This window comes from Gigantopelta aegis, chromosome 10 (assembly GCF_016097555.1).
Source record: "Gigantopelta aegis isolate Gae_Host chromosome 10, Gae_host_genome, whole genome shotgun sequence".
Taxonomy (NCBI): domain Eukaryota; kingdom Metazoa; phylum Mollusca; class Gastropoda; order Neomphalida; family Peltospiridae; genus Gigantopelta; species Gigantopelta aegis.
In genome coordinates, this window is record NC_054708.1 from 17,274,926 (window position 1) to 17,287,475 (window position 12,550).

Consider the following 12,550-nt stretch of genomic DNA (forward strand, 5'->3'; position numbering starts at 1 on the left):
TTTTTGAAAACGCACGTGCGTCTGAGAAGTAGCTGTTATGGAGTCGCGTTTTAGTCTATTCTTAAAGGTATTTCAACGTCACAGATTCTTATTTCACTCTGTTGTATCCAAATGTGTTACAGGTTTTTGTAAATTGACAAAACTTAGTGTTCATTTTTACGGGTTGAAACTAGGGTCTAGGTGAAAAATATGCCTAAGTGTTTAGAGACTAGAATCTGCCCCGTTAAAGTATATAGGAAAGCAATTGGTCTCCGTGTCAAATTCACAGTCATTTGAAGTACAAATAATTAGCCATATCAGCATGCGATAAGGCGAGCAGTGTTACCTTCACGTGACCGGCCTCGGTGGCGCAGTAGTTAAGCCATCGGACTACAGGCTGGTAGGTACAGGGTTCGCAGCCCGGTACCGGCTCCAACCCAGAGCGAGTTCTTAAGGGCTCAATGGGTAGGTGTAAGGCCTCTACACCCTCTCTCTCACTAACCACTAACAAACTAACAACTAACCCACTGTCCTGGACAGACAGCCAAGATAGCCGAGGTGTATGCCCAGGACAGCGTGCTTGAACCTTAATTGGATATAAGCACGAAAATAAGTTGAAATCAATCAATCAATCAACCTTCACGTGGAAATTATTTTGCGCGAACAAACGCGACCGCGACTGTTTCGCTATCCATCTCCTTGATTTTTTAAATCTTGATTATTTTTAATTTTCTGTAAAACATGCTTACGCAAAACAAATGTCACGTGTTTAATTTGTAGATCATCCTCTGTAGTTTCCAAATCCAAAAGAACATTAGACTAGTAAATGAATGTGTTAGATGTAAACTAAGTGTATGATGTTAAAGGTTAAAAATATATAATTTAAAGGTCCACAATCATGGCACATTATTAATACACAGTATATAAAACAAATACATAAACATTACAGTATTAAAAATAAAAAACGAAAATACCATCCCAGTTATTAATAAAGTTACTTTTTGTAAAACGCTTGGGGAAAAACCCACTGCTCAGTCCATTTGACCCACATCAGACCTGTGACGTAGCACCAGGCGTTCTGTTAGTAGGTCAACATGCCGACAGCAGAGCATGATTGTTCGAAAAACAGCTGATTCTTAACAGACGTTAGTTTGCACATTTTGGTCTTAACACTCTAATGGTACCTCGATTGGTGAGGAAGTGGTATATAAGCACGTTAACCTAGTTACCTACCTACCTAAACAGGACACAAGTTCAGTCCCGACTTTTAAAAGTGGGACATTAACATTTGACTGTAATAAAAATGGTTCAGATCAGAACGCATTTAAAGCAACAAGCAAAATAAAAAACATTATTTTATTGATTAATATCACATAAAATAGGGATCTGAATTTATTGTCTTAGACAGATCGGTATGATGCAATGCAGGTATGAACACATACAAATAATAATACGATTTATCTTGCTACCTACACCCGTTACTACAGGTGTTGCTCATTGTTTGTTAAACATTCAAAGAGGCGCGATTATTTCCTAACACTTTCTGTGGTGTCCTGGGGAACTGCAGTCATTGTTAAAAGGTGACCAATGGCAGAGAGTAGGTATGATCACATGCCGGTGTAGACAGTATAGGGGCAAGATCGCGCGCCGGTGTAGACAGAGCTAATTACTACATGAAAGGTTCTTTTGTTCTTGAATTTGCATCCGAAGTCCAGAATAGAAGGCATCCGGTGTCGACAGATTTTTTGTTTCCTAATAAAATAATGTATGCGGCCATTGGAACTGATTGAACGCTGGAACGCTTCTCGTTTCGACAGTCTGCACCACCAGGTTGGATTCTTTTTTAGTGAGATTCCTTGCCTCCACGTCATTTCTCCGTCGGACTGTCGACTTGGGTTTTTTCGTGACTCGTATGACGGCCATTCTGCAGAACGCCACGGTTGTTCGCGTTTAGTCTCTACATGTCCGAGCCTGTCCTAGCAGCACTGGAAGATTGACCGCCCCACTCTAAGAAGAAATAGGAAGCGGGGTCGGCCCCTACTACTCTTTTTCTAGACTTTACCTTGCTTTATAGTGATACCATCTCGTATCCTCCGGAGTCGGGCCCGTCCGCACCACTATACCAACCCATGACGACTGGGCTATACCCTAGTCTGATACTCTCTCTCGTTCAGACGGATCCGGCTTCTCAAGATCTGTATTTCAGCACAGCACTAAACCTTCAACGTCTATCGACTGTCAATCTAGGGGTTTTCTTGACGGGATGCAACCCATCTCGTCCCTTTAAGCTGTGCACCCAAACAGCCTTAACGAGGCCACTCGCATGGACATATCGATCGGACTTTAAACTTTTAGATCTGCGTTCAAAATTTAATGTCGAAATTACTTACTTTTTTTTAATATTATTAAATAGTCCGATCCTCTCTTCTTTCTCTTATTTAGTTTTGGATTGTCCTTCTAAAATGCTCCAAATTATGTCAATATTCGGCCGAGCAGTCAATTCTTTTTATTTTTGGCTTGTAACCTTTTTCTTTTTTTAAATTTATTCTATTAACTTTTTTACTAATTGCTATTTTCAAAATTCTGCCTATTTTCAATCCCGCCCCCCCCCCCCCCACCCCCCACCCCCATCCCGAGTCAGGCCACCGATCTTATCGGAGGTCGGACTCGGGATGGGCGTGTTCGAAACCCTAGTGGTATATGGGCACGTTAAACTAGTTATCATCATCACCTAATAAAATAACGGTAGCTGAACGGGACTTTAAAACTCTGTCGGTTTACACATAATGCTGGTTTAGATAGAGTCCGGTTTGGACAGAGTCCACTCTGTGTGTGTGTGTGTGTGTGCGTGTGCGTGTGCGTGTATTGTGTGTGTATATACGAACTTTGTGTGTGTGTGTGTATATATATATATATATATATATATATATATATATATATATATATATATACACACGCACGCACGCACGCACAAAATGTTTGTATTTAATTATGAAATACAAGTCCCATATTTTTTTATCGTTCTAGGCTTGGTACCCTCCACTGGCGTTGGTAGGATTTTATATTGGGATTGGGGGGGGGGGGGAGGGGGAGGAACCCACACTATGTATATACATGTGTATATATATGATTTGATGGGGGTGGGGGTGGGTTCCCGTAGGCACCCTTCCTACGCCACTGCAGGGATGGCGCATGGCCTAACACTTTTCAAACAGGCACTTTTGTGACTATATTTTACACTGCCGACCCTGCTCTGGTACCCTCACAGCTTTCTCTCCCCCCCCCCCCCCCCCCCCCCCCTTTTGAGCTCTAGTTTAGCTCGTGCTCGTCGTGGTTTCTTGTTTGCTGTATCATGCGCAATCGTAGAACATGTGCCGTTGGGGATACAGGCTTGGAACAGATATGTTAAAAATATAATAGGTGTCATATTTATCGACCACCTTGAATAATTGTCGTAATCCTCAGTGATGCACTGCAGATCTTATCCCATCGTGATGGTCCTTTCCATTACGCACGGGTTCTGTTTAAGAACCACTTCCATGCAAACCCTGTGATTGCCGGTTTGTTTAAAGTTCGGAAACGCACACTGTTGCTTTGATACATCCAAACACTAAACAATGGTTCACCATATTTTACATTTGAAAACTATCTCCAAAAGAATATTCCATCCATACAATTCAATTCAATATAATAAAATTTTCGCGTTTTAAAAATACACGTGTTCCACCTTCCCAGCAAAATGTTTGAAAGGCTGCGAATCACGCTTTCATGTTATGCCGGTTAGCGCGTCACGGGGTCACGTGACTTGGCTTTTCGAGTCGACAGGCGTTTTGGCAAGCGATGGGGAAAACGCGACTTTTTATTGCGAATATATTAAAAACGGGTACAAATTTTTAAAATTATTTTATTGATACTTCATATATATTGTAAAAGGTATACGTAGATACTAAACAATAGTGAATTACGTTTTTGATAAATGTTGACCTTTAAAAAATATTAATAAATACCTTTAAAGGAATGCTTGAGCAAGGCTTTTGGACTGGTATGCATATTCAACGATATATAATGCACATTATTGCTTAATATCAACAAGTATAATTGTATAGTTAATTAATAAAACAGTTAAATGTGACGACTAATATATATAACGGGCGCAGCCATTTTGTTCCATCCCAGTGAATACGCCTCTGGCGAGCCGGTGGTTACGTAATACTTAACGTGTAACGTCAGGAATTAGTCTTAGAACTGAAGAAACAAAACGTATCTGATTTTTGCGGATACATCGCAATGTTCTATAATAATATCCATCCCAGTAAGCCAGCAATAAGTATATATTATTGTTCAAAAGAAAATAAACGACCATTGTCAAAGTGTCGAAATAGTTGAATTATTTTTCGTTCATGCATTAACCCACGTACAAATGACAATCGGAATTTTCCATAGTTAATTATTTATCCAACCAGGGAAGCGAAGGAATTCCAATTAAGACAGATAATCAAGAAAACCCGGTAGACATTGCTGTGCACGTCTTTTGTTTGTTGTATGCAGATGATACGGCCTTATTAGCAACAAGTGCAGCTGACCTGCAATGTACTTTAAATACGTTTTATCAGTATTGCAACGATTGGAAACTTAAAATTAATAGTAACAAAACAAAAATACTTATATTTAACGGAACTGCTAAAAACTATAAACATATTTTTAAGATTAGAAACACTATTTTAGAAAATGTTAAAGAATACAAATATTTAGGAATTATTTTTAGTAAATTAAATAACTTCCGAACTACCAAGAACAGACTTAGTCAACAGGCTACCAAGGCTATGTACTTTGCACTAGCGAAATCAAAGGAATACCATCTATCAACTGAATACAAACTTAAACTGTTCGACAACATTGCCAATCTTATTATATGGCTGCGAAATTTGGGGACACGAGAAAAATGATATATTTAACTCTGTACAAATCAACTTCTTTAGACATATTTTACCTGTTAAGAAATCAACACCATTTGTTATGTTATACGGAGAGCTAGGAAGAATGCCAGTTGAATTACTCATACATAGAAGAATGATATGCTACTGAGCACGGCTTTTATCAGGAAAAGAATCAAAACTCGCTTTCTTATTATACAAAGCTATGTTAAATGATCATCTTACTAACGGAATCAACTATAATTGGATCACCGCTTTCAAAAACTTAGGAATGAGCAATGTATGGGTATCTCAATCGTTCATATCAGTAAACTGTCTCTCGCAACAAATCAAACAAAGACAATACGATCAATATTTACAAATATGGAGAAATAACTTATCACAATCATCGAGGGAGAAAGGTTACGAGCTATATAAAGAAAACTTATTTCTTGAAAGTTATTTTAGTATACTTCCTGAAAAGTTGTGGTCAGTTATCATAAAATTTAGAACGTCTAACCACTATTTACCCGTTGAAACTGGTCGTTGGAATAACATACCTATAGATGAGAGACTTTGTACACTACTAGTATGCGACGTCAATGATATTGGCGATGAGTTTTATTATCTTTTTGTTTGTAATTTCTTTCATGACTTAAGGGTCGAGTATATACATTCATATTACTATAAACGACCAAGTACTTATAAATTTAAAGAATTAATGAACAGTAAGCGAATCGGAATATTAAAGAAATTAGCATATTTTATAAAAGTAATTATTAGTAACTTTAAACGTCCCTAACCAAACAAAACCAAAATATATAATTATTATTACGATGACATGTTTGCTTACAAGTACTTGGCTACACAGATTGTATTGATATGAAGACCAACTTGTGGTATGTGTACAACGATGTTCTCAAATATGTACATGTATCCAATCTAATTAAAATTAGCTCCACTATTACATGTGGATCTAACAGCAGCCAGTTGTACCTCATGTCCACCAATCAAAACCTTGCTTGCAGAATCATGCCAGTGATTTGAAAATAATTTGAAAATATTCCGAATTATTCTGAGGGTATACGATATGTTTCATGTGAATTACGAATGCCTTATTTAGACCAGTAGAACTCATTTTAATCAGATTGCTAACTGCGTAGTTTCTAATGTCCAGGTAACATTTCGTCTGTAAATAATAATTTAAATATTGACCAATTACACTTCGCCTTTTATAACGTTATTTGGGAGCATACAAATTCTAAAAATATCTAGTCTATTTTAGTAGCCGCAGTACATCGAACCATACCAATACGTACGGGATGGGTTATCAATTTTACATTAAAAATTATTTATTTATTTATAAAAAAAAAAAAAACTAAAACTAAACCAGTCTTCAGTTTTACATTACAAATTATTTATTTTATAAAATAAAACATGTTTTAAAGTATTCGTAATTCACACGAACCATGTCGTATACCCTCAGAATAATTCGGAATATTTTCAAATTATTTTCAAATCACTGGCATGATTCTGCAAGTAAGGTTTTGATTGGTGGACATGAGCTACAACTGGCTGCTGTTAGATCCACATGTAATAGTGGAGCTAATTTTAATTAGATTGACATGTATCTAACGCATTTAGAGTTTTTGTTATACATATTGTTCTTATAGAATGTTATTTATTGGTGTTTGCATGTGTTTATTATCAACCATCTTGTAACGTGAATGTTGTAAATTATATATGTATATATTCATCCTATGCTGTTGTGCAACGGCCCGAGTGTAAATAAATTCTTGTCTTGTCTTGGCAGGTGTATATTTTGGACGGTCACCAGTGAGGGTGTCTACATTCCTTTTTGGTGTCATTAAGGGGTCTTTTATACATGTATATGTGTTTCCAGCTAAACAAATACCAGCTCTACCCCTTATTGACACTGAAATGTTGGGTATCAATAAGGGGTAGGTAGGGCTGGAGGTGATTTTACCTAAAGGATGTTGTGAAGGATTTACCACCATAGGAACAAAGGAACAATGCTTTATTGAAATTTGGAAGACTGTATAATTTTCAACAAAGCCTCAAAAACAACAGTACACATGTTGGTGGACCAATGTAATGAATGGCTTGAATTTCACTAGTTATTTAATTGGCATGGATTCAAATAATTGTAGTGTATTATCCAAGCGATATTTCAATAAAGTTGTGACAACAAGATACATAGTCTAGTGCATATACATATATATAATAAAAGGTCCGCTCTGGATTTATCAATAGGAGGCTATTTGATAGCAGTACGTTTTCTCTCTTTCTTTAAAAAAAATGTTGAAATAACCATATGTTAGACAACAAATTGCCTTCGAGTTTCAAATGTGTTGACGTGTCATTAAACGAATATTATTTTCCTTTTCTTTAATTACAAAAACATCGGGTAGTACGTTAGATACTGACTAATTAATGGCGAGCAAAACTCATTCACTTGTGTTGACAATACCCTTCCATTCTGCCAGCAACGCGTCTTTAGCATCCCAGAACTGATGAAGGATAGGCCAGGCTTTCTGGGAGGACAGGACGTAGGTGTCATTCTTTGGATTCACGTGGTATGCGTGCAGCCCGAGAACTAAAGACTGGCACAGCCGTGCAGCCACCATTATCGGCAGGACGTCAGTTTCTGCGCGCGAGAGAGACACGTGATTCTCGTATCCGCTGATCACGTGACTTCCAACATTCAATCGAAGACTGTCGTCTGCGTCCATCATCAGGTATGCGATGGTCAGGGCCAAGTCCACGACCAGATAACTCTCTTGGATGTCTGCATAGTCCAAGATACCACTCACGAAATAGTCATCGCCTTCAGCACTTGGAGTTTCCTTCTCTGACTTCTGCACTAGGATGTTTTGTTCATTCGTATCACCGTGGATACAACCTGTTTCCAAAACGAGAAGACAGTCATGACGGTACTATATTCTAGGAATCATCAACTCCGCCGATTTCATTTTTAAAGCAGCTTGTATGCCTACTAGAACCGCTAATAATAATTATTAATAATAATGCGAATAGTATCAATTGTCACGTCACTAAAGTACTAATCAAAATTATACCTAGGTGATATCCAGTCTTATATATTAGTTATGAAAATCTCTGGAATAGAAACCATAAAAATGTGTCAGTATTATTATGACCTGTTACGGTATTCAAACAACCGGTACAAAAAATGACAATAAATGACCTGTTATAGACAGAAATATGAGATGTATTTACAATTTTACTGTAAAAATATGTAATTTGAAACAGACTATAACACCCAGGTTGATATTGATTACACCTGGCAGGTGAAATCACAAGTACTAAGTGTATGAATACATAACAGTCCAGCATATTTAATCAAATAACTAAAATAATTATATAAATTTGCTACTAACAAAATAACTTCCGTTTTATCCATATAATCAATGTGCTAATAAATAATTTGTTCAAATCTTAATCTGACAAAGCAGTATATTGATGTTCATTGTATTGGAAAGGACAGGTGTAGTCTGTTTCAAATTACATATGTTTTGCAGTAAAATTGTAAATAAATATCATATTTCTATCTATAACAGGTCATTTATTGTCATTTATTGTACCGGTTGTTTGAATACCGTAACAGGTCATGATAATACTGACACATTTTTATGGTTTTTATTCCAGAGATTTTCATAACTAATATATAAGACTGGAAAATCACCTGGGTATAATTTTGATTAGTACTTTAGTTGTTTTTTAGTTTTTTTTGTTGTTGTTGTTTCGTTGGGGGTTTTTTGGGGTTTTTTTTTGTCACTTACATTTATAGCTTTGTAACGCCAGTAAGTAATTCAGTGATGTTATTAATTGCTTAATGTCTTTATTATATAGGGGGCGGGAGGTAACCCAGTGGTAAAGCGCTCGCTCGACGCGCGGTCGGTTTGGGATCGATCCCCGTCGATGGGCCCATCGGGCTATTTCTCGTTCCAGCCAGTGCACCATGACTGGTATATCAAAGGCTGTGGTATGTACTACCCTGTCTGTGGGATGGTGCATATAAAAGATCCCTTGCTGCTAATCGAAAAGAGTAGCCCATGAAGTGGCGACTGCGGGTTTCCTCTCTCAATATCTGTGTGGTCCTTAACCATATGTCTGACGCCATATAACCGTAAATAAAATGTGTTGAGTGCGTCGTTAAATAAAACATTTCTTTCTTTTTTATTATATAGACTGTTCCAGAATCAGACTTCTAAATTCTACAAACACTGAAATGATCTAGTAATCTCATGGTAAGCAATTTGTCAGTTAAATAGCTGGATATGATGGTATGTTAATGGTAAAAACAAACCAGAATAAAACGTAACAAAATAAGTACAGCATATCAATGCCCATAACATTTCAATCGTTTCTTAAAATATCCACCAAATTATTTCATGAAGTCACTCTAAACAACTCGGGAAAGGCGTGTTCGAAACCCTAGTTGTATATGGACACGTTAAACCAGTTACTAAGCTAAACAATGTATCCAGTATAACAAACAGTTGGTAGTCTTACCAGTCGTTTACCGGAATTATAACAGCTGTTTCATATGACTGGTTTCTCAGTCTGACTACAACACATATAGGTAACAACTAAAAAAAAGTAGTGTTGGAAATAAAATTAAAATGATTTTCGTCAATTATTTCTTTCATATTAAACTGACAAGTAAATATTTTGTAAATACCTATTTAATGATACTCTACCTAATTTAGCATTTACTTGTTCGGGTTCTCATTGATGTAAAAGGTGGTGTTTACTCTTGAAATTGAAATAAAGATGTCAGTAAACAGGATATTTGTTTATTGAAACAGATTATAACACATTTTGATGGCATGTGTCAATTTCATTTACCCTTAAACAAACTTTTAAATTAAAACTGCAAGTTAACTGATTATTTTGAATTGCTGCATAAATTATTAATTATGACCAGCATATTTAGTGAATATAAATTCAATATAAGTACATTAGAAATGTATACAATCTTGCAATCACTTAAAGGTGCTATATTAGAAGTTATATGTGAGCATCTGTTTGTAATAAAGATTCTCTAATAAAAATGTATTTTCTACTAGTAGATAAAATTATTTCCTATAATCATTTATGAGCATATAGTTAAAGGTGTAGTCTTTAAATGTTAAAGCCAAATTTAATAAAAACATCATTTGCAATAGCTGTCATTGTGCAACTTTGAGATAGCACCTTTAATAACGGTATAATAGATCAAAAACTCAGAATGGTTCTCGACAGTTTTGCTCAAAAGTTACTTATAAATGTCTACAAATATTTTGTTTTGGAGAAAGATAGGGGTAAACCGTCATCAGAAACGGTCCCTCACATATTGTAACAGCAATGAATTTGACACATATCGATCAAAAATGTGTTATAGTCTGTTCCAATAAAGTGCACAAATCACCTGTTTACTGACATCTTTCTTTTAATTTCAAGAGTATACACCACCTTGTACATCAATGAAAGCCAAAACAAGTAAATGCTAAATTAGGTAGACTATCATTAAATAGATATTTAAAACATATTTACTTGTCTGTTTAATATGTAAGAAATAATCGACGAAATCACTTTTATTCTATTTCCGACAGTACTTTAGTATACATGTGCCCAAAACAAGCAAGCCCAAATTAAGTACAAACATGTTGACCTCAAAACATTTCACCTCATAATCATTGGCACTTAGACTTAGAGTATTTTTACATGCCCTTATACCAGTAAGGTTTCAGGCATGTCCATCCCGGGTTCGGCCTGGAATGCATTACTGAATATGTACAATGCTTTATCACCTGTTATTAATATCACTGCACTGAAAACACCTTGTTGTGCTCAGAACAGACAAAAGGCCTGCTGTGCCCAAATTAGTGAGATCTAAATCCCTGTCACCTTGAGAGTTACTGTAACTGATCCTCCTATCTGTGGCACCTAACTGAGCGGCTCTCAAAGGAGAGTAAACAGTGGCGGATCCAGAAAATCCATTTAGGGGGAGGGGCCAATGACAAGAGGCGAAATGCCAAGGGTCTTTAGGGGAGGTTTGGAGGGGGATCGTAAAAAATAAATAAAAAATAATATATAATAAAATATATAACTGTCGCAAATTTAGGGGGGCCGGGCCCCTCCCCCTCTAGATCTGACTCTGGTCAATACCTACCCTTAGGCAGACTGCTGTACTGGGGCACGACTTCTCTGTCGTATGCATCAAGGACATTTTCGATCAGCTCCTTGTGGTCATTGCTGTCCACACAGAACAGATAGTCTCGCAGTTTTGGCGCCTACGACATACTCCACAGATTGTAGTGCCCTCGGTAGAACGGATGTTCAAACCTCTGCAAAACTCAAAGGTAACAGAATACAGTTAGCTCCCTTGTGTAGCCGGGTGCGCAAAGAGTTCGTTTTTTGGTTTTGCACATGTCCATGTTTGAAGGCTAATTATTTGGAATAGGCAATGAATTCCTAAGCTTAGTGATAGCCAAGGAGTTATTTAAAAAAAAAAAAGATAATTGGTTTGTCACCAGCAGTGCAAACGGTTTAGCTGTGACGAGGCTTGGTATTCATAAACCGGGTTTTCCTTGTGACAAAACTTGGGCGCGATCATTTTGGTCAATTTTCAAACAAGCTGATTTTGTGAAAAATTTAATAGCTAAACCTTTACTCAAATGAGAGTTTTTGTAAGGTTTTATGAGTAAAGTTTCCATAAATATATGTGTGATATCCGCGAACTCCCGCTTGGGTGTGGTTTGTGTGGGTTTGAACATTGTGAATCATCAATTTGGACACGTTATGATGAAAGTAACACAAACATTTAACTAAAAATATTTTAAATAAGTCCTCTTTATAATTATGACCCTTTTTGTAATTTCATTGAGAGTAAAAATACCTGTATATTTCTTTATTTTTAAACTATAGGTAGGTATTTAGGATGTCATGGGCTGGTATACATAAATCTCAGCTGAAGATTCATAAATAACTGTGGCCTTCTACGAAATGTACCACGCAGTGAAACCGGATACCCACGGGACATAGTAAAAAGTCTCGTTTTAAGAGGTATCTGGCTCAGAGAGGTTTTGTTTTGCATTGATAGTTAAAAACGAGCATTCACTTTTTACATATTACACCGAGGTGACGTGGATACTCTTGTGATATTTTCTGTCTTTCACAACATGAAATACAAAAACAACAACAAGTCTGTTCAATATTAAGGCCACAGGCCCAAAGTACACCAAAAAAAAACGTATATATTTTATCGCATGCATGTGGTTAAGTTACAAAACATCATCACTTAGCTTTCTTATTTCAGATACCTGATATAAAAACAATGACAAATTGTACAGCAATAGTTCATTTGTAGATGACATCAGCTTCACAAAAATAGTCGAAGGTGGTAAATGCAAATATTTATTGACAAAAAAAAAACTTTTTTCTTAAGTCCGTATACCTTTTACACTCGAGTAATACATGTAGATGGTCTTCAATAAAAACAAAAAAAACCTCATCATTATTTCTACAAAAAGGGCACCATTTTTGTTCATAGGTTATATTGTTAAATTTGCCAGTGTCTACAGCTAATCCAAAGTTATTGCATCTAAACTTCGATAGGCCCCTTTTGACATGTA

The 12,550-nt window shown here is 36.4% G+C and overlaps 1 protein-coding gene across 1 annotated transcript; it reads right to left on the reverse strand.

The window, feature by feature from the left end:
- Positions 1–6,917: 6,917 nt before the first annotated feature.
- On the reverse strand, positions 6,918–11,206 carry LOC121383510 (hydroxylysine kinase-like; the record flags this gene model as incomplete). The annotated part of the gene is made up of 2 exons (XM_041513581.1): positions 6,918–7,815; positions 11,089–11,206. Coding segments are annotated over 2 exons (573 nt in total), but the record flags the coding sequence as incomplete, so codon positions are not given.
- Positions 11,207–12,550: the final 1,344 nt, after the last annotated feature.